At 38.1% G+C, this 25,205-nt stretch overlaps 1 protein-coding gene across 2 annotated transcripts in view; it reads right to left on the bottom strand.

Annotated features, from left to right (window-relative positions):
* Positions 1-10,033: 10,033 nt before the first annotated feature.
* Positions 10,034-25,205, bottom strand: part of MFSD14B (major facilitator superfamily domain containing 14B) — a 113,567-nt gene continuing 98,395 nt past the window's right edge. Inside the window, exons 6-12 of one of the 2 annotated variants that reach the window (XM_037797219.1) lie at positions 24,289-24,507; positions 22,492-22,605; positions 19,358-19,429; positions 16,978-17,090; positions 15,187-15,284; positions 13,318-13,460; positions 10,034-11,759 (exon numbers count right to left, since the gene is read on the bottom strand). In XM_037797219.1, coding sequence (XP_037653147.1) covers positions 11,508-11,759; positions 13,318-13,460; positions 15,187-15,284; positions 16,978-17,090; positions 19,358-19,429; positions 22,492-22,605; positions 24,289-24,507 — 1,011 coding nt within the window. In that variant the 3' untranslated portion in view covers positions 10,034-11,507. The remainder of the gene's footprint in view (positions 11,760-13,317; positions 13,461-15,186; positions 15,285-16,977; positions 17,091-19,357; positions 19,430-22,491; positions 22,606-24,288; positions 24,508-25,205) is intronic. The other variant, XM_037797220.1, reaches the window with a different exon arrangement.

The following is a 25,205-nucleotide window of genomic DNA, read 5'->3' as shown; positions in this document are numbered from 1 at the left end:
AGATTTAACAATGATAAACATATACACACCCAACAATGGGGTGCCAAAACATATGCAGCAAATATTGGTAGAACTGAAGGGAGAAGTAGTTCTATAGAAATAATTGGAGATTCCAATACATAATTTTCAATATAGGATAGAACATCTAAGCAGAAGATCAGTTAGGAGAGGACTTGTGTGCACTGAAGGAAATTAAGGGCTTCATATCCAGAATATATAAAGAACTACAACTCAACAAAAATAAGAAAACCCAATTAAAAATTGGGCCAAGGTCTTCAATAGACATTTTTCCAAAGAAGATATACAAATGGCCAGTAGATACATGAAAAGATGCTCAACATGATTAGCTATTAGGGAAATGTAAATTAAAACCATAATGTTATCACTTCACACCCACAAGAATACTACTATTAAAACAAACACACACACAAAAAAAAAAAAAAAAAACAAGAAAAAAAAAAAAACCACACATGATGAAGAGGTTGTGGAGAAATTGGAATTCAAGTGCACTGTTGGTGGGAATGTAAAATGGTTAAGGTGTTATAGAAAGGATGATGGCAGCTCCTCAAAAATTTAAATAGAGAACATCCAAATCACCCACCTATTCCACTTCTAAATATATACAAAAAAGAGTGAATACAGGGCCTAAAAGAGGTACTTGTACACCAATGCACACAGCAGCATTATTCATAATAGCCAAAAGGTGGAAACAATCCAAGTGCCCATCAAAAAATGAATGGGTAAACAAAATGTGATGCATATACATTATTATTCACCATAAGAATAAATGAAGTAATGAGACATGCTACAACATGAAAGACCCTTGAAAACATTATGCTCAGCGAAATACCCAAGGCACATAAGGATAAAATTTGCATATCACTTAGAAGAAATGACTAGAAATAGCAAATTCATAGAAAGCAGATTGGCAATTAATGGGGGTAGTAGATACAGATAGGAGTGTGTGTTAAAATGAAAAGTTAAAAATAATTGGTGTAGGGTTCTACCATTTAATAATTTTTTTTTATGCTGCAAAAACCAAACAAAAACAAAAAAATCCTCCCAGGTAATATCATATTTAATGATGAAAGACTAAATACTTTCCTCCCCCTAAACTCAGGAGCAAGACAAGGATGCCCACTTTCCCCACTTGGATTCAATATTGTACTGGAAGTTCTAGCCAGGGCAATTAGGCAAGAAAAAAGAATGGGTCCACCCTGATCAAGATGGCAGAGTGAGATGATTCAAGGCTCCTCCCCATCCCCAGAAGCTTTGAACAACCAGTAAGAACTGGCAGAAATATCTTTCTCAAAGTTCCAGAAAACAGTTAGAGGATTACAGTAACAGGGTTAGTGTCAAATCAAGAAAAAAGAAACTTAAAAGCATCAGTATCTCATGGAACACTGGCTGGCCTCTCCCTCACCCCTCACTGGCTTAGTGCAGAAATGGCCCATGCTTCCAGTGCAGACTGCTGATCCTGGTTCTGGAGACAGCAGAATAACCCTCATGTACACACTGGGAGTATGTATGTCTGGTCCAATGTGTCTGGTGGTGGCTTGAGGGACTTGCCATCCCAGAATGTGCCCTGCTTTTAGAAGGAAGCTCACAAAACTCTCCTACAGAATGCCATGGGAGGGCACTCAAATCATGAAGTGGGGCATACAATGCAGTGCCTGAAATTGTGAAGAAATGGTTTCCTAATGTGCTCATTTGAATGTATTATGTTCCCCCAAACTCCATTATCTTTGACGTACTCTTGTGTGGGCAGAGCTCTCAGTGTTGATTAGATTGTAATTCTTTGAATGTTTCCATGGAGATGTGCCCCACCCAACTGTGGGTGATGACTCTGAGTGGATAATGTCCATGGAGGTGTGACCCCACCCATTCAGGGTGGGTCTAAATTAAATTACTGAGCTATATAAATGAGCTGACAAACAGAAGGAACTCAGTGCAGCTGAGAGTGACATTTTGAAGAGAAGCTACAGCCAAGAGGGACACTTTGAAGAATGCACAGAAACTGAGAGAGTAGCTGCAGATGAGAGACAGTTTGAAGACAGTTGTTGAAAGCAGACTCTTGCTCCAGAGAAGCTGAGAGGACAAACATCCCAAGAGCAACTAGGAATGACATTTTTGTGGAACTGCAGCCCAGAGAGGAATGTCCTGGGAGGAAGCCATTTTGAAACCAGAACTTTGGAGCAGATGCCAGCCACGTGTCTTCCCAACTAACAGAGGTTTTCCAGACACCACTGGCCATCCTCCAGTGAAGGTACCCAATTGCTGAATGTGTTACCATGGACACTTTATGGCCTTAAGACTGTAACTGTGTAACCAAATAAACCCCCTTTTATAAAAGCTAATCCATCTCTGGTGTTTTGCACTGTGGCAGCATTAGCAAATTAGAACACCTAGGGAAGAGAGAACATTTAGAACATGATACATGGGGAATTTCTAGGGCCACACATACATGCCCAGGATAAGATCCATGCACAGAAGTATCTGGGAGGCCTCTATACTTTGGAGCTATTATCTAAATTCAGGGTATGGAAAAATCCTGAAGGAGAGGGCTTGCACATTATCAATCTGCAGGAACTGAGGAAGGTATTTTTTCTCTTTCTTTCTTATTTTTGGTTAGCTCCTGGTATTCAAGGAGAGCTCAGTCATAAAACTGGCTGGATGTAAGCTTAAGGAGCAGATGTCTCAGAGTCTAAGTTCCAGAGATACATTAAAATATCAAAATGTCTAGGTTTCAACAAAAGCTTACGAAATATAAAAAATAGGGGAGAAAGGGGCAAAATGGTGGCATAGAGAGGTATAGAGTTTATTTAGTCCCCTGGAGCAAATAATAAACCACCAGGAACAACTAGTAAATAATCTGGAACAACTGCTGGGGGACAACCGTGACTGTCAACACATCGTACACAAACCTCAATTGGGTGGAATGGCTGAGATCGCAGCATAGAATCTGTAAGTAAAAACTGCAGAACTGCACCAGGAGTCCCCTCCCCCCATGGCAGGCTGAGCTGCAAGACCTCACTGTAGGAGAAAGCAGCATTCCCACAGCAGCGAATACAGCTCAGCCTAACTCCAACCAGGGTTTTAATTAACAAATGTGGACTGCTGGATACAAGTTACAAACTTAGACAACCCCATAACAAGCAGCAAAGTATCCTGAGGTTGCTCCCAGTGGAGAGGAGGTGGGGCTCATGGAGAGAAAAAAATTAATTAAAAAAAGCAAAAAATACAGAGACTTTTAGAAATGAACCTTAGAGAGCCAGAAGTCACCTGTGCCCTGGGAAAGAGCGCCCAGGAGACCAGTTGCTGCCTCTGAAAGGGGGCTTTCTCTCCCTTTTTCTCTCTTTCAACCTCAGTGGCTCAGTGAAGAGCCTCAGCCATTTTCAGTGCTCTGACCCAGACATGGGTAGAGTCAGCAGAGAGACAAAGGAACTATTAAAATGTAGAAGATAACTCCCTAGGGGATGTATCTTCCCTAAGAAGAAGGAAGTGGGGCCAAGCTCTGGGGTTGGCCCTCCCTTCAGAACTCAGACCTCAGGGCCCGGGGGAAAACAAACAATCCAGAAACATGTGAAAGTTAAAGGGACCATGCCTTTTTACATGAGTGGGAGAGACAGGCTGACAGGCGCCACCTGCTGGGCAGGTTAGGAAAAACAGCAGCTAGAGACCTCAAAGGAAAGTCTGTCAATCTTCTAAGACACACCTTCAGGGAAACCTGACACTGAATATTGTTCCCTTCTGAGACAATAGGAAAAACAAAGATATAGTCCAGTAAAAGGAACAAACCTACATCTCAATTAAGATACAGTTGAGATACTGTTTCACTTTAACAAAACAATTAAAGATATTCAAAGAAATGTGCTAAATCAAATAAAAACCAAATCAATGAGTTCAGGGAAGATATGGCAAAAGAGATGAAGGATATAAAGAAAACACTGGGTGAAGATAAAGTAGAAATTGAAAGTTAGAAACAACTGGCAGAATCTATGGAAATGAAAGGCGCAACACAAAAGATGAAAAACACAGTGGAGACATACAACAGCAGATCTCAAGAGGCGGAAGAAAACACTCAGGAACTGGAGAATAAGACAACTGAAATCCTACACACAAAATAATAGATAGGGAAAGAATGGAAAAATAGGAGCAACGTCTCAGGGAATTGAATGACAATATGAAGCATATGAATGTATGTGTCATGGGTGTCCCAGAAGGAGAAGAGAAGGGAAAAGGCACAGAAGCAATAACAGAGAAAATAATCAATGAAAATTTCCTATCTCTTATGAAAGACACAAAATTACAGATCTAAGAAGCATAGCATACCCTAAACAGAATAGATCTGAATAGACTCATGACAAGATACTTAATAATCAGAATATCAAACGTCAAAGACAAAGAGAGAATCCTGAAAACAGCAAGAGAATAGTGATCCGTCACATGCAAAGAAAGCCTGATAAGACTATGTGTGGATTTCTCAGTAGAAACCATGGAGGCAAGAAGGAAGTGGTGTGATATATTTAAGATGCTGAAAGAGTAAAACTGCTAACCAAGAATCCTATATCTGTCAGAATTGTCCTTCAAATATGAGGGAGAGTTTAATATTCTCTGACAAACAGACAATGACAGAGCCTGTGAACAAGATACCTGCTCTACAGGAAATACAAAAGGAGCAACAAAGAGAGATAGGAGAAGACAGGAGCGAGAAGTCTGGAACACAATTTTGGGTGATGGTAGCACAACGATGTAAGTACACTGAACAAAGATGACTGAGTATGGTTGAAAGAGGAAGGTTAAAGGCATGTGGGACACCAGAAGGAAAGAAGGAAAATAAAGACTGTGACTGTGTAACTTAGTAGAACCAAGAGTACTCAACAATTGCAATAAAATGTACAAATGTTTTTACATGAGGGAGAACAAATGAATGCCAGCCTTGCAAGGTATTAAAAATGGGGTGGTATTGGGGAAAAAATACAAGCAATGCAAACTAGAAACTATAGTTAACAGAAACATTGTATTATCCTTCCTTTAATGTAACAAAGACAATACACCAAAGCTAAATGCCTATAAGAGGGGGACATAAGGGAGGGATATGGGACTCTTCACATTGGTGATGTTGTCTCTTATTGTACTTTAGTTTAATTCTATCTTTTGTTGCTTTTTAACTCATTTTTCTTTCTTTTTCTTTTGTCTCTCTACCTTGACTCTTCCTCCTTCTTTGTGGAAGAAATGGAGATATTCTTATATAGATAGTGGTGATGGTGGTGAATGCATAAAAACATGGTTATACAGGGAACCATCGATTATTTACTTAGGATGGGATGGTGGGTGAACAAAACCATCATTTAAGAAATGGGTTGATGAAGAAATTTTGAGGGCACTATATTGAGTGAAACAGGTCAGACACAAAAGGACAAATATTATATGGTCTCACTGATATAAATTAATTATAATATGTAAACTCGTAGACATGAAATATAAGTTACCAGGGTATAGAATGAGGCTAAAGAATGGAGTGTGGTTGCTTATTATGAGCAGAACGTTTAACTAGGTTGAACTTAAGTGTTTGGAAATGGACCAAGGTGACAGTAGCACGTTATTGTGAGAATAACGAACAGTGCTGAATGATGTGTGAATGTGGTGGAAAGGGGAAGTTTAGAGTCACATATGTCACCACAAGGTGACACTATAACTAGAAGTTAATACAGGGGTATATGGGGGAAAAATATACTGATTGCAAACTATGTACTAATGTAGTTTTTTAACATTCTTTTATCAACAGTAACAAATGTACTATACCAATACTATGAGTCAATAACGGAAGGGGGTGATTAGGGATATGGGAGGATTCAAGTTTTCTTTTTTGTCTTTATTTCTTCCCTGCAGCAATGAAAATGTTCTAAAAATTGAAAAAAAATTATTGTGATGGATGCACAGCTGTATGGTGGTACCATGGGCAATTGTTTGTGCACTTTGGATCTTTGGATGATTGTATGGTATGTGAACTATTTCAGTAAAATTAAAAAAAAAAAGCAGCTGTAGACTATACATAAATGAATGAACATATGTTCCAAAAATACTTTATTCATAGAAAAAAATTAGTGATTGAGACATTTCCATATAAACAAAAGTTGAGGGGCTTCATGATCTGTAGGCCACCCCTACAAAAGATGCTAAAGAGAGTTCTGCAGGTAGAAAGGAAAGACACTAGACAATAGATCAAAGCTGTGTGAAGAAATAATCTCCAGTGAGGATACACAACATGGGTAAATATAAATGCTAGCGTTATTGTAATTTTGGTTTGTAACTTCACTTTATACTTCCTACAGGATCTAAAAGGCAAATGCCTAAGATGTAACAATAAATCAATGGGGACTCATAGTGTATATATATGTAATTTTGACAAGAACTAGATAAATGTGAGGGGATGGAGGGACACGGAGAAAGTTTGTACATACTATTGAAGTTCTGTTGCTATCAAAGAAAAGGAGATTGTTATACATTCAGGATGTTAAATTTAAGCCCCACAGTATGTACAAAGAACATATTGGAGAATATGTAAGCTCATACAGACAGAAATTAGAGTACAGGTTGCTAGGGGTGGGAGTTAGGGGAATGGGGAAAATAATACATAATGTGTATAGTTTCTGTTTGGAGAGAAGGGAAAACTTAGTAATGGAAGGTTATGAGGGTACTGCAATACTGTGACTGTGATTAGTCCCATGGGGGATGGATGGTGTTCCAGCTTACTAATGCCACTTTTATGCAAAATACCAGAAATACGTTGGCTTTTATAAAGGGGATTTATTTGGTTACAAATTTACAGTCCTAAGGCCATAGAAGTGTCCAAACTATGGCATCAAAAAGAGGATACCGTCACTGAAGAACGGTCAAGGACATCCAGAGCACCTATATGAGCTGGGAATGCATGTGGCTGGTGTCTGCACTTCCTTTGCCCCCAGGTTACATTTCAAAATGCATTTTCCAAAATGTCTCTAGGTTTCTTTTCGCTTAGCATCTCCAAACATCCTTCTGCCTGTATCTCCAAGCTAAGTGCAGTAAGCATCTCAGTCGGCCCCCAGGGTCTAACATCTGTGTCCTGGCTTAGTATATCCCAGGGCATTTTCATCACTCTCATCTCTGTGAGTTCCCTTTAAAGAACTCCAGTAAATGAATCCAGATCTACCCTGAATGGGTGGGGTCAAATCTCCAAGGAAACATTCAATCAAGAGGTCATAGCCTAATTAAAAAGATTAATATGACTGTCCTCACAAGATAGCATTAAAGATTATGGATTTTCTGGGAGACATAATATATCCAAACCGGCACAGATGGATGGATGGATGGATGGAAGGAAGGAAGGAGAGAACTAAAGAGACATTGACAATGCAATATATGATCCTTGATGGGATCTAGCAAGGGAGGAGAAAAGTCTCAAGGAGACACTATTGGGACAGATGAAAAAATTATAGCCTGTAAGCTTTGTATCAATGTTAAATTTCTTGAGCCTGATAACTGCACTTAAAGTGGTTACATAAGAGACTGTTCTTATTTGTAGGAAATGTACATGGCAGTCCTAAGTATTCAAGGAGCATGACATATAAAACCTATACTCAAGTGTTCAGAAAATGGACTGATAAATAGACAGATAAGACAAAGAAACATAGGATATGATAAATGTGGCAAAATGCCAAAATTGGTGGAACTGGGTATCTAGGGTATTAGAGGTATATTGGAGTTTTCTGCATGGGTTTTGTATTACTTTTGTAACTGCCCTGTATGTTTGAAAGTAGCTCAAAATAAAAAGTTAAAAAAAAAAAAAAGAAGAAATGAGAGGCATCAAAACTGGAAAGGAATAAGTAAATTATATCTATTCACAGATGTTACCATCTTATATATAGAAAAATCCTAATGAATCCACAAAACAATGATTAGAGGTAATAAACAAACTTAGTAAAGTTACAGGACACAAGAAAAAAAAATAAACTGCATATCTATACACTAGCAATAAACAATTCAAAAATAAAATTAAGAAATTCCAGTTGCAATAGCATCTAAAAGAATAAAATATCTAGGAATACATTTAACCAAGAACACAAAAGACTTGTATAGTGAAAATTACAAAACACTGCTGAAAGAAATAAAAGACTTAAATAAAAGGAAAGAAATTCTGTGTTCATGGATTGGAAGACAATATAGTTAAGACGGCAATACTACCTGAAGTGATCTACAGATTCAACGCACTCTCTATGAAAATTCCAATAGCCTTTTGCAGAAATGGAAAAGTCAATCCTTAAATTCATATGAAATTGTAAGGCACCCGAAACAGCCAAACAATCTTGAGAAAGAACAAAGTTGGAGCACTTAGACTTCCTAAATTCAAAACTTACTACAAAACTGTAGTAATCAAAATGGTGTGGTACTGGCAGAAGGTCTGAAGTACAGACCAATGGAACAGAATTTGAGAGTCTAGAAATAGAACCATACATCTATGGCCAACTGATTTTTGACAAGGGTATAGAGACCACTAAATGGAGAAAGAATAGTCTCTTCAACGAATATTGCTGGGAGACATGAATATACACATGTGAAAGAATAAAATTGGATCCCTACGTCAAACCATATATAGAGGAACTAAAATTGGATCAAAGATGAAAACGACAGAACTCTTAGGAAAAACACAAGAGCAAATCTTCATGACCTTGGATCTGGCTATAGATTTTAGATAGGACACCAAAAGCAAAAGTAACAACAAAATAGATTAGACTTCATCAAAATTTAAAACTTTTGTGGATTAAACAACAATAGCAAGAAAGTGAAGACAATCCACAGAATGGGAGAAAATATTTGCAAATCATGTATCTTATAAGAGCGTAGAATCTAGAATACATAAAGAATCCTAACAACTCAACAATAAAATGACAAAACCCCAATTTTAAAAATGGGCAAAGGAAATGAATACATACTTTTCCAAAGAAGATATACAAATGGCCAAAAAAGCACATCATTAGAAAAATGTAAATTGAAATCACGAAATACCACTGCAAATCTACTAGGATGGCTATTAAACAAAAACCAGAAAAGTGTTAATGAGGATGTGAAGAAATTAGAACCCTGATGATAGAGAGAAATTGGAACTCTCATGCACTGCTGGTAGAAATGTAAAATGGTGCAGCTGCTGTGGAAAAGTTTGGAAGTTCCTCAAGAAGTTAAACAGTTACCACATGACCCAGGAATTCCACTCTTAGGTATATATACTCAGATAAACTGAAAGCACATGCTCATGCAAAAACTTGTACAAGCTACATTATTCACAAAAGCCCAAAAGTAGAAACCACCCAAATGTCTAAAAACTGATGAAATGATTAATAAAAAAGGTGTATATCCATACATTGGAATATTTTTCAGCCATAAAAGGGAATGAAGTACTAATATATACTACAACATGGATAAAATTTGCAGACATTGTATGATTCCACTTATATGAAATGTTCAGAGTAGGCAAGCCCATAAAGACAGAGAGTAGATTAGTGGTTGCTAGGGGATTAGGGGAAAAGGAATTAGGAGTGAGTGCTAATGGTACAGTGTTTCTTTTTTTGGGAGATGGAAATACTCTGTAATAGGCAATGGTGATGGCTGCATAACCTTGTGATTCCACTAAAAAACAATGACTTATACACTTTTAGTTAAAATGGTAAATTTTATTTTATGTGTATTATTTCAATTTTTAAAATCTACCTAATTAAAAGTAAATAAATAAATGACATTTGTTACACTGGGACACTTGTTATACTGGGTAAAGTAATTGCAGTTGCTATGCACAATGGTAAAAGCAGAAGTAAAGTCACTAAGAGAGTATTTTAAAAAATAAAAATAGATAGCTGAGTTTGCAGGAAATTTGCTAAAAAAAAAACACAGATATCATCTGCATTGGCTGAAAGATTAGTAATTCATTTAAATTGAAATTACCCAAAACAGAAACCAGAAGACCAATGGTCTTATCTCCTTTAAAGAAGCACAAAAGACATAAAAGTATACATTGCAAATTTATTATGCATTAGGAAGCTTAACTTAAAAACCAACAGCATAGTAAAAAGATATGTTATCTCTGTTCATGGCAGAACAGGTTTCAAAATATATTTTCTTTTAAATGTATTCAGTCAGTACACAATCCTTTATAAAAGTTGTATATATATTTTTTGTCAATACCTTCATTACATTTATAAATACAAGATTTACACAGCACCCCATCAAAAAAAAAATTAAAACTCGTTACAAATATCTACATATATTTCACACCTATAAAACTTTCAAAGGAGTGCTCTGTTAAAGGTGTGCTCTATTTAATGGTCCATTTACTGGTGCAGCAAAATACATATAAATATGTAAAGTTTTCTTTGTCCATAAAACATCTTGAAAAATTAGCAAGACACTTGTGAAACTGAGCTTCACTAAACCATCATTTTAGGAAGGAATCTGAGGTGTGCTGTGAGATTCAGAAGTGAGATAAACAGACAGAAATGAAGAGTATGATTGAAAACAAAGGCATACTACAGAGCAGTTAAGGCAGGAGTGTGATGGATGAGACATGGGAAGGAAAAGTAATAAAGTAGTATGTGTGCCTGAACTTGGATATAAATTCCACTGGTATCCAGTTACTAATTGCCATTCACACTTAGGAATGTTCATATTTGTTCAAAAAAATTTTAGAAGCACCCTCTAATTTCTATGTTGCCTCCAGAATGCTTGATCTGTGTTTTCTTCTGTAAAATTACCCTGGATCACCAAGATTCTAAGTCCAGGAATCTAAGTTCGTAGTCCTACATGATTTAAATTTATAAGAAAATTATTTTCTTCTGGTAAAGATGATCAGTGATCAACATTATTAATGCCCAGAGCTGAACATGCTAAATTTCATTCTAGCCAAGAATAGGAAGTGGAGAGAATGAAAGGAGAATAAAACTAGGTTTAGTTTGACCTTTGATAGATCCCTGATAAGAGTGGCTCTTAGAGTGACCACTCATAAACACCTATGGGCTAAGTGGGCATGTGTTCAGAGAAACAGGAAGAAATAAAACGAAAAGATTCTTTCCCTGAAATCTTGCCAACATGGCAGTCCCACTACAATCTTGCACCTTCTGCTGAAAAGGGTGGGGAACAACTGCTGACACCCTTACTCTAAGAAAAGCCACCCTTTTCTACCAGGTATGACTTTTTCCATTTGAGTTTCAAAATTCAGACTCCAGATAACCTTGGGAGTTGCACATCGTTTGCAGGAAAGTATTTCAAATCTTATCTTGTTCTAATGTACAAAAAAAATAGAAGAGAAAAAAAGAAAAGAAAAGAAAAGAAAGAAAAGGAGGCAGGAGGAGAAAGAAGAGGGAGTGAGGAGTCACTTATCACTTGGCATCTCCCCCACAGCACCAGGAAGTCCCCATGTGGTGTGGCTCCCTCCGTGGCTCTCAGAGATAGGGTCTGCAGAATCCCCCTTCCTGCTGCTTTTACAGCTCAGTGCACTGATTCCCAGGCTCCTCAAAGGAAGAGAGCTCCCAGATGCTGCTGTCTTGCAGCAGGGGCTCAAAGTCCTCCTCGCTGCCTCGTCCTGGGGTGTTGGTCAGGCTGCCACTGATGCTGCTGCTATGCTTTCGAATTCCACTGGCTTTACTGTATTCAGGGATAAATAAGGCAACCACAAAAGACATAAGAACTATACATGCCCCAAATAAAAACGGTGGGCCTGGGATGACAGCTCCCTGATGGGATAGGAAACAAATGGAGACAAAGAATTCAGTTAGTCTTTTCAATCCAAAATTGGTTCCAATGACCCAACAAAGCACACCACCAAAAAACTGAATCATTTTCTGGGTAAGACAACATTTCATTAAATGACAAGGCAAGTTCTAATAGAGCCCAGTGCCTGAAATATGATAAATGACAACTAATCACTGATTTCTGTACCATTTTTAAACAGCTTAATCAAACCTGTTAGCCTGTAAGTGACAGCTCTTGATCTCTAATCCCATTGTATGACCTTAGATCACACACTTCTGTACAGGAATATTAATTCTAGTTTCCTCTGTCACTGACTGTATATGTCTGACCCTCAGCTTCTTCATCTGTTAATAAGGACAATCATCTTTCCCTTGCCTTTTTTTTGTAAAAAACAACTAGTAACGTGCCCAGCGCAGAGTTCATCACATGAGATACGCTCAATCAACAGTTGTTCCATTCCTCATATCACCATCTGCTACTAGGATGGCCCCAGGTCTCCTGCCTAGGATCCAGCTCCTGACCCTTTTTGGTCTGGTCTATCTTGCTGCCAGCTGTTAGCAATTGGGAGAATCCTCAACCCATGGGCATATGACAAAATAGTGTCATCCTGCCTCCATTCCTCCCTCTGCCAAGACCCCTTGTGAGGAACAAGCAAGTAACATTACACACAAGCTCCAGCTAAGAGCTCGAATTAGAGTTTGTATGAGACTTCCAAACAGGCACAAGCCACTAAGCATTGCTGTGGAAACAGTTTTATTATTCCTCTTCTGTGTCATTTGTTTCCTGGCTCAGCTGAGGTTGTGGTACAGAGGGAAGGGCAGTGGACTAAGCATCAGAAGATAAGATTCCTAGTGTGGCCTATGTGCCCACTGAGCTGTATGACCATGGATAATCTTTGCCTCTCTCTAGGTTTTACCTTCTCCACCTTTAAGAAATAGGCCTCTGTTTCTCAAACTGTGGCCGGATGACCATCTGCACTTGTTAAAAATACAGAATCCTCGTACCCACCCCAGACCAAGTGTCAGAGTCTCTCCTGGTGATTCTGCTGCACACAGAGTTTGAAAACCAGTATAGGGGTTTGACTAGCTAACTTGTTTTCTATCTCCCCCACCCAAAAAAAAAAAAAAAAAAAAAAAATCTAGTTTTGTATGGAACTCTATACCAAGTATTGCTTAGAAAGGAGGGAAAAATTATCAATGATAGAGAAAGCACTCTAGATCAATTTCTAGATGAATTTTTAAGTCATTTAAATTATATTATATTTCACCTGAACTATGCCAGGGAATACAATTCTAATCAGGGTGATTGTGTAGGTGAAAACAGAATCAGAACAAAGTTAAGAAAAATCTTTTACACCAGACATTAAATCTATGAAATGTCTGTTCCCTGATCCCAGAAAGCACTGAACACAGCACTTACCATTGTCAATACAATAGTAACATTATATAAATAAGAACTCTTTTCAATCTTAAGGTCAAACAATTTTGCTGTAATAAAGCAAAATCTGCTGTTATAAATCTATATTCATTACCAATTTACCTGCAGGGTAACTTTGTTGGAATTCAAATCTGGTTCCGATTCGGTTAGCTCGACGTGGAACATGTAGAATATGAAGCCATACAGTGCTGGCCCCAGGCCATTGCACAGCCCTCTTATTCCAGTTATGATCCCCTGGGCAACTCCTACATCAGAACAAAGAAAAGTGAAGAAGCCAATCTTTGTAATAAAGGAGCTCAAGACTTGGAGCTTACGAGCACTTGCTTATAAACTATGATATACAGATTCAGCTGAACCGAGTAGAAAGCATGCTGAGAAAAAGAGATTAAACATAAGTCATCTTCTCAAGCATTCCACAAATGTTTTCTTGCATTTCATTTCATATGTCCTTTCAATGGGTTCCTCACTGTCTGTCCTAAGATCTATCTATAAGGAGATGAAATGACAGCAAAGTTTCTGAAATTGCATTTAGGCTGAATTCCCCCTGCAACAGCCAGATTTGCCTATAAATGAGGAGAAATAAAAAGCAAAATTTAAAAATTCCCCACTTACAGGCAATTTCTACTTTTCAGCTAATTGAGATTTCCCTGCTCTGCTTATTTGTTCTTGCACAATTAAACGTTGCCCTTCACCTCTTACAACCTGAGGCGGCTTGGCTGCTGCATGTCCCAGGCACCCCTGGTGCAGACTCCATTTCCTAACAGCTGCCTCTACATTCTGGGCAGCAGGTCCCTGAAGACCTGTTATTGGAAAATCCCAGAAAAGCCAATTTCTAGAGAACTCTGGTTCCTTCAGTGGCAAGTAAAAAATTAGCTTGAACCATATGAAAAGGATAAGTAAAAAATGGTCTAATATCAGCAATTCAATATAATTCAACCTAATAAATGTGCTCTAATAATTTTGTGAGCTGACATTTAGAAACATCTGTATTGATACATGTAAGTACAAAAACAGTCAAAGGAAATTCATGCCCCAATGACAGGAGGCACAGAAGGTGACTGTCAGACCAAGGCAGTGTCCATCCTCCACTAGACGGTACACCGTCCCTTCAGACAGGACACCTCAGGAGGACACCTGGCCATCAGCCTCCAGGCTGAGTTATCATAGCCAGAGGTGACACATGGAATCTGCAGTTTTCAAGTGACACTGTTTAAAAATGGTTAAGGATAAGATGGCTAATTTCTGATGTGGAAAAACAGGTGCAATGAATAAACTATCTTTTCCAGTCTGGGTTTTCACCAAAACTTTTTAAAGGATTCTTAGGCATTTTTGTTTTTTAGGTTTTCCCTCTGAAATTCTCTACTTTCTGACAACTGTAAGGTGAACCATTAGGAGATGAAGAAGGAAAAGGATTAATTCTGGTAGCTGGGGGGAAAGCCAGAGGCACAAAGGAAGACAAACTAAGAGTCTAGATGGTGGAGTGCTACTCTCTACATAACACTCCTAATTTTAATTTTCTTTTTCACTCTGCATCCAACTATCAACAACCACACTGAGTTACTTTTTCTTTTTCCCTTCAAGAACCATTTTGCAAATTAAGCTAATGGACTTGGAGTGATTCCATTTTTAAATATAAATAACTTACTGCTTTACTAACTGGTCAGTCATTATTTCACATCTGTTACAATGTAGTACAGTCTAGTTAATTCTGATAGTAATAGACATAAGAAGAGTCAAAACTAAAAAGGGAAAATGGATATTTCTTGTTAATTCTTAGCATCCTGAACTGCTGAATCCAGGTTTTAAAAATGAGTATAACATCCAAGCAGGAAGGAATGGAGAGTCTAAGGTAAGGAGATGGCTGTCATCTCCTGCTCTGTCCACATAGAGAAGAGCATCAAGCTTCTTAGGCTTTGGGGCAGGCAGGTCTCAGTTGAAGGAAGGAGACAGTGAGGGTGACAGTGACCTCACCTTGCTGATCTGACTCTGCGTTTCGTGAGACGAGGGCACTGATAGCTGGAAACGTGATGCTGGACATAGCGGCCACAGTCCCTGCTGCCCACATCATCCTGCGGTGAGAAGACAGGCTCTGGTCAGGCAGCAGGCCAGCCCAGGAGCTTGCAGTTTGGAGGACCAGCAGGGTTTTGCAAAAGTACCAATAATTTCTATTTTCTCATGCTAAGCTTTATTTTTTTCCCTCTTTAAAAAATGGACTTTTTCTTTCCTCTTTTTTTTTTTTCTAATATGGAAGATTCCTTATCACACTGAATACTGATTACCTTAGGGCCTGGGATGGGGAAATAGAGAAGCAGAAAGGGTTTCATTTCTTAATTTTATTTTACTTCTTTCAAAATCTCTTCTCCCTGGTTTCCCTATTTCCACTTTTAGAAGTAAGCTCAATTAAATTCATGAGGGGATTCCTTTTGTTTATATACATAGTACATTTTGCCCACTCACATCCAATTTTTGCTTTGTGGTTTGCAAAGGCTCATCTTTACTTTGGCCCTCAAGCTGCTCAGTTTGCTACCGCTGACCAAAGCCAAAGCACACTGTGTCACCAACTGATAAAACAGAGATCTGAAGTTTAGGATAACATCCTGCAGGCTTCCAACCCTGCTTCTTTTAGACCTTTGACCTTTGCTCAATGAATGGGGCTTAGCATGTGTATTAAGTGGGAGTGTGAGGAAAGTGGGGCCCTAACTGGACTTGTGGCTGGTTGGCCAGACTTCTGTGGGGCTGGCTGAGCCACACACCCTTACCGAAAATAAAAAGCTCCTCATGTCTACAAAGTCTTTTTAACATGTGGGTGTATGACTGCATCAGCTGCTGAACCAAGGTTCAAATCTTAAGGAAAAAGAAGAATCAACTAAGTTAGTCTGATACGAAGTCACACAGAGAGAATGACAGAGACTCTTTCCTAAATAATTTACCAGGTGGTTCAACTGAAATCACAGAATTTCAGAACAGGCACATATCTTTGCTCCTCAAAATGACTGCTGACCACCAAAGCATTTCTAATAGTTTCTATAAACCATGTCATCCATTTATGTATGTAAAGTAAAGAACAATTCAAATGTTTAAAATGAGATATGCAATCCAGTATTTGGCAACAAGGCACACAGGAAAGCTTACCACATAATAAAACAGCACTGGAGATTCGTTTTATTCCTTCTTATTCCACAGGGTTTATTATGACTTTCTTTCCCATTTAAGGAAACCTAATATGCTAGCAGTAATCACTGCCTCAGAACACACCAGACTTTGGAAGAGATCGCCATGTTCATCTAAATCAAATGATTTATTTTATAAAGATTATATTATTACCCAAGGTTGCTCAGCTAATTATAGCAGTGAAGCCCACCATAATCAGTCATTTTACCTTGTCTTTTTTGTGTTTTTGTTTTTAACTACATGTGATGTCTCTAAGAGTTGACAAGTGTGTTTTAAAAAGTAGACATAAAACTTTATTGGGGGGTGGGGGAGAGGTACATGCATTCAATTAAGTAACTGCTTACTTAAAAGCCTGCTAAGGTGATCTTTACACATAATCCTGAATTACCTAGCTCCGTCTTTCCGCAAATTAAAACCTGAACAGTTTTTGAAACGTTGAATACACTTAACCAGTAAAATTCCATAATGTTCCAAAAAATCATGCAGCAACAAAATAACCTTTGCTTTCTTCTCATCACACCCAATCAGCTTGAACTCCTCTAAAAGGTGCATTTGTCAATTAGTTCATGATAATGTAAGGGAGAGGCTTACCAGGCCTGAGATCCAAAACCGTACCAGGCTAACTGCAGCATCTGGAAGCCCAACCCAAGGAGGACAGTATTCTTATTGCCTAAAGATTTCATCAAGATGCTAAGAAAGACTGTCTGCAAAGTAAAGGAGACAATCGTGAGAAACCACAAAAACACACAGAATTTGAACGCAAGCTCTGTAAGTGGAGCCCAGTCGTCAAAACCAGGGACCTCCACAGGCGTACTGCATGATACCAAATCTCAGAGAGTGGGCAGTATTGATTTCTTCTAAAGGTATGAGTATTCAAGGGCTTCTGGACTGACCCAGGGCTCAGGGCCTGCAGCCACCTCCCTAACAAGCCCATCTATCTGGGGGTCTTCTGGCATCCCCCCCCCAGAATTATTAGACCCTTCTTATCTCCTATGGAATAGCCTTTCACCAGTGATCATGATTGGGGGGGATATGCCTCACCTCTCTGGAGATATGCCAATCATTCAACAATCAGTGAATAGCAAATCTGTGCTGAACATTCAGAGAGTAAGTGGAATTTTGCTGGAGGTTAAATCTTACAAACTTGAGACTGATATAATTTGATTGTAACAAATATACTCTGTTAAGAATAACTAAATGGGTAGTCTGAACAGGAGTGAAATAAAAGACAACTCTGGACTTATCAACTGATTTGAGTTAAACAAAAACCAAACTAAAATCATGAGCAACTTGAAAGTTTAAAATAATTTACATTTGCCAATATAACAGTTGCCTCTTTGTTGCTCAGATGGGGCCCTCTCTCTTTAACTAAGCCACTTTGGCAGGTGACTTCACTGACATCCCCCCACTTGGGACCTGACTCCCAGGTGCATAAATCTCTCTGGCAATGCACGATATGACTCCCAGGGATGAACCTGGACCCAGCATCATGGGATTGAAAACATCATCTTGACCAAAAGGGGGATGTGAAATGAAATGAAATAAAGCTTCAGTAGCTGAGAGATTTCAAATGGAGTCGAGAGGTCACTCTGGTGGACATTCTTACGCACTACATAGATAACACTTCTTAGGTTTTAATGTATTAGGATAGCTAGAAGTAAATACCTGAAACTATCAAACTTCAACCCAGTAGCCTTGACTCTTGAAGACGACTGTATAACAGTGTAGCTTACAAGGGATGACAGTGTGATTATGAAAACCTTGTGGATTGCTCTCCCTTTATCCAGCATATGGAGAAATGAGTAGAAAAATAAGGAAAAAAAGTAAATGACTAATAGGGTGGGATGGGGGAGATGATTTGGGTGTTCTTTTTACTTTTATTTCTTATTCTGATTCTGATTCTTTCTGGTGTAAGAAAAATGTTCAAAAATAGATTGGGGTGATGGATGCACAACTATATGATGGTACTGTGAACAGTTGATTGTACACCATGGATGATTGTATGGCATATGAATATATTTCAATAAAACTGAATTGAATTTAAAAAAAAAAAAGACAAAAAAACCAAACCAAACCAAAATCATGAGGAACTTCAAAGTTAAAAATAATTTACATTTGCCAGTACAATAATTCACCAAAAATCAAAAAATCAAAGTCTTTTGCTTTGATGCATTCCCATGAGCTTTGTCAATTCCAATATTTGGGGGAAACAGTTTTGCAGCCTTCCCCATTTTCTTCTCAAGAGTCAATGCAGAAGGGTCCTCTGTTCAGCCAACCAACTTTTAAAAGACATATGGTGGCTGCTTCAGGGGATAGCTTGTAGGTAGTCCCAGTTGAGTGGGTATAGTTGAGTGAATTTAAACAGTATATGCCCTGCCTTCTATAGGCCTATATTTACAATAGATAGGGAAATTTTATTGCTATTTATTCACTACATATATTCTAATGCACTGATTTACCACATTTTTTTTACCACATTTTTTTTAACCCTGAGGATAGCAGAGTTGGAATAGTTACATATTTTCAGTTCTGCTTTTCACTTCTATTTACTTTTCAACACTAAAATAACATTGAGACATTTTACTGGCTAAGCTTATTTTGCCATATGGGCATTCAGATTGTAATTATTCATAACTTTGGTTGTTGTAAAAGCAAATGGAAGAATTGACCAAGCAGAAGTTACAAGTACATTAAAAAGTACTGAAAGCTTGTATACAAATTTCTCCTAGATTGTAACCTCATTGTTATATTAAAAATGGTATGGCCCTGGGCATTGTGTCAGTGTCAGTTTCCTGGTTTTGATATTGTAAAATAATTGTGTAAGATGTCACCATTGAGGGTGGTGGTGCTGGGTGAGGAGTGAGCAGGATCTCCGGGCAGATTTCTTTGCAGCCTTCCATGAAACCACAATCATAATTACAGTTATTTAAAAAGCTAAAATATACAATGATATGGTCAACATGACACTCACCTGAGCCACAATAGACAGAATTCCCACCATAGCTATGAATGCTGCAATTTTAACAGATCCAAAACCTATGACCTGTGGAAGTGGAAAGAGAACTCTTTAGTAACACAGATGTAAAAGTAGTTAACAAGAATTGTTATCTTCTATTAAATCCAGAAGAAAAAATAGTTGAGGAAAGCACATAAACCTTGACAGTGGTAACTTAAGGCAGTACTGAAAACCGAGGCTCTTTAATCCAGAATTTATATCTAAATCTGATATAAGAAATCATAAGAAATATAAGAATATAAGAAATCATTATAAGCAGATACAACTTTATTTTCTATTACACGTCTACCTATTGTTTCATATTCTCTCTCCATCTGCAACAAACCAACAGACATATATAATGGATATCAAGCACTGAAGAGAACATTGAAGAAAATTATTTGACTTTAGATGCTGCCAATACATAATTTGCTCATCAGTAAAGCCAGTGGCTCTCTCGCACATGAAAATCATGTGGGGAACAGAGAAGGGGAGAGGGAAGGGAGAGGGATGGATGGCGTCGGTGAGATGCTACAATAGAATCGAGACCAATTAAATAAAACTCTCTAGGGGTATGACCCAGGCACAGGTATGTTTTAAAAAGCTCCCTGATGATTGTAATTAGCAGCGAAAGTTAGCTGACAATGATTTCTAAGCCTCTTTACCTTAACAGTAGGTCTGAAATGCTTAAAAACTTTCAAGTTTTAAATACCAACTTTAAAAAGTTAAATAATTTTTCCTGCAACTGAAATTCTATAAAATTCAGAAATAGGACTTCAGAGACTATTTTACACATTCTTCTCATTTCTTAAATGAGTATATTGCTTCAAGCCACACAACTAGTTTATGAAAGAGCTAGGGCTAGAACCTCTGGCTCCCAATCCAGTACTGCTGTCATTAATAAAATTCTATTACCCACTAATCAAATGCAATTATTTTTAAAAAACTGGAACTGAAAATGTGGGCTGCTTTATTTAGGGACTGATTATTTCTCAGCCTATATTTGTTATTTATTATACAGTTTACCCATTTTAAATGAGCAAGTGAATGATTTAGTATATTTACAGAGTTGGGCAATCATCATGCAACCAGTTTTAGAACATTTTCATCCCCCCAAAAGAATCCCTATAATCAATGGCAATGAATCCTCATTCTGCTGCCCCTCCACACTTTGCCCATCCATTTTTTCAAATGGGCTATTTGTCCATTTGAGTTGTAAGGGTTCTTTATATATTCTGGGTACATGTTCCTTACCAGATATATGATTTACAAATATCAAATGTAATTTTCACTAAAAAAAAAAAAAAGTGTATGTTAATATCTCTTAAAAGTGAGCACAATTACAAAGTAACAGAATGATTCTGATTTGTTGTTGTAATTGTTTCTGTTGATGACATAAGGATATATACAGGAAAAAAAGGCTGGAAGAATAAAATATCTGTCATTTTATCTGGATGAAAGAATGTAATATGGCTTTTTACTTTCTTCCTTGGGTATTCCCATTTTCTCCCTAATTTTTCTACATTAAATATAATCCCATCATTCTTCCTTCTAAGTCTCTACCATTCACCCAACAAAATCTATCAAACCAGAAACAGAACTGATTAAAGAAAAGTTTTACTTAAATGCCACCACAGAAAACACATAGGCTCATACTCTCAGGAAAGCCATCAGAATGGAGAATTTAACAAGTTTCATTAAAAATATCTCCAAAAATAGAGAAACTTATCTTTCAGGAAGAGGTCTACTCTGCCACAGTGGATTAAATCATTAGCGGAAGGTATCCCTTCCAGAGAAATCAGTAAAAAACCAAAGCAGGATTCTAATGGAAAGGCAACTCATATCTGAGCAATCCCAGAATACTGAAAGAACAGTTGGCAAAGGGAACTTTCTAGAAAATTGTCTTACATCACTGCCTATTTTTGAGAACAAGATACAGTATAAATTTTTAAAGATAAAAAAAATCAGAAGAAAGAAAAGATTATACTGATTAGTGCTTGCTAGCCACCTTGACATCTCAAGCAGCAACTGAGCCATACATGGACTAGAATATTGGTGCCTTCTGAAGGTAATTGTGCCAGTTTGATTGTGTTATGTCCCCTAGAAAAAGCCATATTCTTTGATGCAATCCTGTGGGGCAGACATATTAGTGGGGATTAAGTTGGAACATTTGGATTAGGTTGTTTGCATGGAAATGTGCCCCACCCAACTGTAGGTGATAACTGATTAGATATTTCCAAGGAGGCATGGCCCCACCCATTCAGGGTGGGCCTTGATCAGTGGAGCCATATAAATGGGCTGACAAGCAGAAGGAACTCAGTGCAGCTGAGAGTGATATTTTGAAGAGGAGCCACAGCCAAGAGGGACACTTGGAAGAAAGCACAGGAGCTGCAGATGAGAGACAGTTTGAAAACAGCTGTTGAAAGCAGACTCTTGCTCCAGAGAAGCTGAGAGAGGACAAACATCCCAAATGCAACTAAGAGTGACATTTTTGAGGAACTGCAGCCTAGAGAGGAACGTCCTAGGAGAAAGCCATTTTGAAACCAGAACTTTGGAGCAGATGCCAGCCACATGCCTTCCCAGCTAACAGAGGTTTTCCAGACACCATTGGCCATCCTCCAGTGAAGGTATCCGATTGCTGATGTATTACCTTGGACACTTTATGGCCTTAAGACTGTAACTGTGTAACAAAATAAACCTCTTTTATAAAAGCCATCTCTATGGTGTTTTGCATTCCGGCAGCATTAGCAAACTAGAACAGTGATGTTCCTTCCAGCTCAGAAAACTGGTCATGATCAGACACAGATCAAGGGCATCCCTGAAATAAACCTTAGCTCTTTGTGAAATCTAATGGTTATTACTAAAAAATTCAAACATTATGATAAATTCTACTTCTGCTAATTTTTTCTTTCTGTGTAACTGTAAAGGAAATTTCCTCCATATTTTAAAACATTGTTGCATTAAAGGTCCCTTGTTTACTGTCATATGTCAGCTCCTATATTTATAACCACAGCAAACTTATACATGTCTTCTCTCCCAAAATACCTTTACACAGATTCCAATCTTTGATGTTCCTCATGTTCAAAGGAGACTAAACAACTATTACATACCTGCCTGAGATACAGAAAAAAACTTGAATACTGTCCAGCTTCAGGAAGATATGAAAGAAACACGGTGATGCAGATTAGCAAGACAGTAGAATCTTTTCCAACTTTCTTCAATGACTGGGAAAAAGCAGAGAAACACACAAAAAGCCAATAGATACTAATGTCATCAATGTACTGGGGTATTAGCTTCATCTTTTGATCTTATTAATAAGGTGAAGATAACGAAAGTTGACTGGATTATAAAAAGAAGTGAAAGAACCTTAACAATAAACCCATTACTATCTCTATGGAAGTCACAAGCCCTAATTTCAGAGATATATGAATTATGGATTATAAATTACAGGTTACAAACATTACAGATTTAGCTGGAAATTTTGTTTCTTCTAAACTTGCTGATCTTTGTTAACAACACTGGTTGACATCTCGAAGATAATGAACAGATTCTGAAAATATATTCCTTAGGAACCTTTAAAAGAATTGCTTCTCTCATTCATAATATAACTCCTTATAATCTATAATCAGCTCAAGATTTTCACAGATACAAATTCACTCTATTCTTTAAAACATTAATATTCAAGTTGCCTGTAAAACTGATAGACATATAAGTATGCTCCAGCTGTGGGCTCAATGACAAGTCACTCTCTGACCAGTAACAACTTCTTGAACATTTGTTACAACCTCATTGGAAAGTTCTTCTTATATTCCTTTCTATGCAGAATTGCTGACTAAAAGGTGCCTTGTCACTAAGGACTGGTGAGTGCTGCAGTGCAGGCTAGGTCACCATAGCTGTAACCTTTATATTATTAATAGCAAGAGCAACTAGTATCTATGGAGACATGCTACACACTGGACATTAGAAGAGTTCATTTACATACATTATCTGTAATCATCACAGCAGCCCCGAAAAGCCAGCCACAGGGCCTGTTTCCATTCTACAGGGAGTTCTGGGTGTAAACTGACAAGACAGTGGGGGCACCTGCCCAGCTCCCAGACCCCCTCCTGACTTCCTTCTCTGAACACATCTTCTTACTGTCTGACACAGTGGCACAAACAGAACTGGCAGAACTCCCCAGGTAATGCCCTGAGGGGTTGTTAGAAAAGAATTTGTGATGATATGAGTTCATTTTCTTATATGTGTTTTTCCTAAAAGGAAAAACTTGGGAGATAAAAAGCAAAAATCACCTCTGGCCCTTTTTTTCCATATTTTCTTCAAGAACAATTTCCAACCACATAAGGTAGGGCGAAGGGGGTGGGGGACTAAGCTACTTACTCTCAGTACTTTTTCCAATGGTTAGTGTGGACCCCTTCTCCCCCAAGAAAGAGTATAGAAAACAAAGAATCTATTCAATCTGTATCTATAAGTTAAAAGCCTCTGGTAAAAGTCAATATGTATTAACGACTTAGAAAATAAGTACTGTAGTCAGACCAAATGCATTTATCCTTTTTGAATTAAAGTGAATGAACATGACTACTTTATTTTGTTAACAAAGGATGAAAACAACTTTAGAAACAAAAAACAAAACAAAACACCTTCCTTCCCAAGCTCTCAAAGGGAATAACTGGACATTTTCTCTCTTTCCTTTATTATCCCTAAATGCTTGACTTAAGAAGTACCAACTTTATGTATTTCTTGGTACGTTTTCCCTCAATGCCCTACTTGCAATTGAACTTTTCCTATTTTTACTGGAGGAAAAAAATGAATCGAGAACTGGTAGTATCCTTGAGACTGCAGAATGTTCTTTTAGTTACATGGCTTAGAAAAATATTTAGGAAAGTAAACATTTTCATGTTTTTATTTACCGCAAATGGGTCTGCTTGTTTCCATGAAATCCGAACTCCCCAGGAAACAGGTCTCATTTTCTCTGGCAGAGATTCTGGAACAGCTAATAAGATGAAGCAGATATCCAAAAGGGCAACCACCGTGGCCACCAGCACAACGAGGCTGTCTCCGTAACTGGCAGACAGGTACGCTCCAATGGCCGGGCTGCTGACCAGACTGGCTGCGAAGGTAGCTGAGACCTACAGGGAAACACACAGTCATTCAGTCCTACCAGTGGGAAAGCGTGCTCACTCAGGGTCCCACGGGTTCACACCCACAGCCATCCTTCCTTGGATTTAAACAAGACCAAAGGAGTGTGTCACCACACAAAATTTAAGAATGAAACAGAATTCAAATAATTTTGTTTTAAGAGTTTGTCAACAAACTATTAACTAATTTGAGAGACCCTGGAGATCCGTAAGAGTAAAAACCCAATATTAGAGGTGAAAATGTGAAAACCTTTCCAACAAAGAAAGCATACAATCCTTGGTCTTCTTTAATTGGGGGGGAACTGGGAATGGGAACGTGAGGAGGAGAGGCATGAAGAAGTTTTCTGTGGGGCTAACAATAAAATCTGTAAATTACTCAGTGGCTGGGCTTGAGTTTGTCTTCCAAAAACACTGTTCTGTTGCCCATTTTATTTGGTGACCATTTTATTAGCACTGAGATAAGGAAAAAATCCCTGATATTCTTAGAAAGAAAAAAATGATAGCAAAAAAAAAAAAAGTACAAAAAAATTTGTGGAGTGATTGAAGCTCCACGCTGTGGATTTCGGCCATCCCGCACTCCCTGACCACCCACCCAGTCAGTACTGAAGATTGCAGATACAGTTGACTATGCCTGCAACCTTAAGCCATGCTGAGCCTCTTCTCACCAAACCTATAGGAATGTGGGATGC

The sequence above is a fragment of the Choloepus didactylus genome, chromosome 10 (assembly GCF_015220235.1).
Source record: "Choloepus didactylus isolate mChoDid1 chromosome 10, mChoDid1.pri, whole genome shotgun sequence".
In the NCBI taxonomy this organism is placed as follows: Eukaryota; Metazoa; Chordata; class Mammalia; order Pilosa; family Megalonychidae; genus Choloepus; species Choloepus didactylus.
This window is presented reverse-complemented; position numbering and strand designations above follow the sequence as displayed.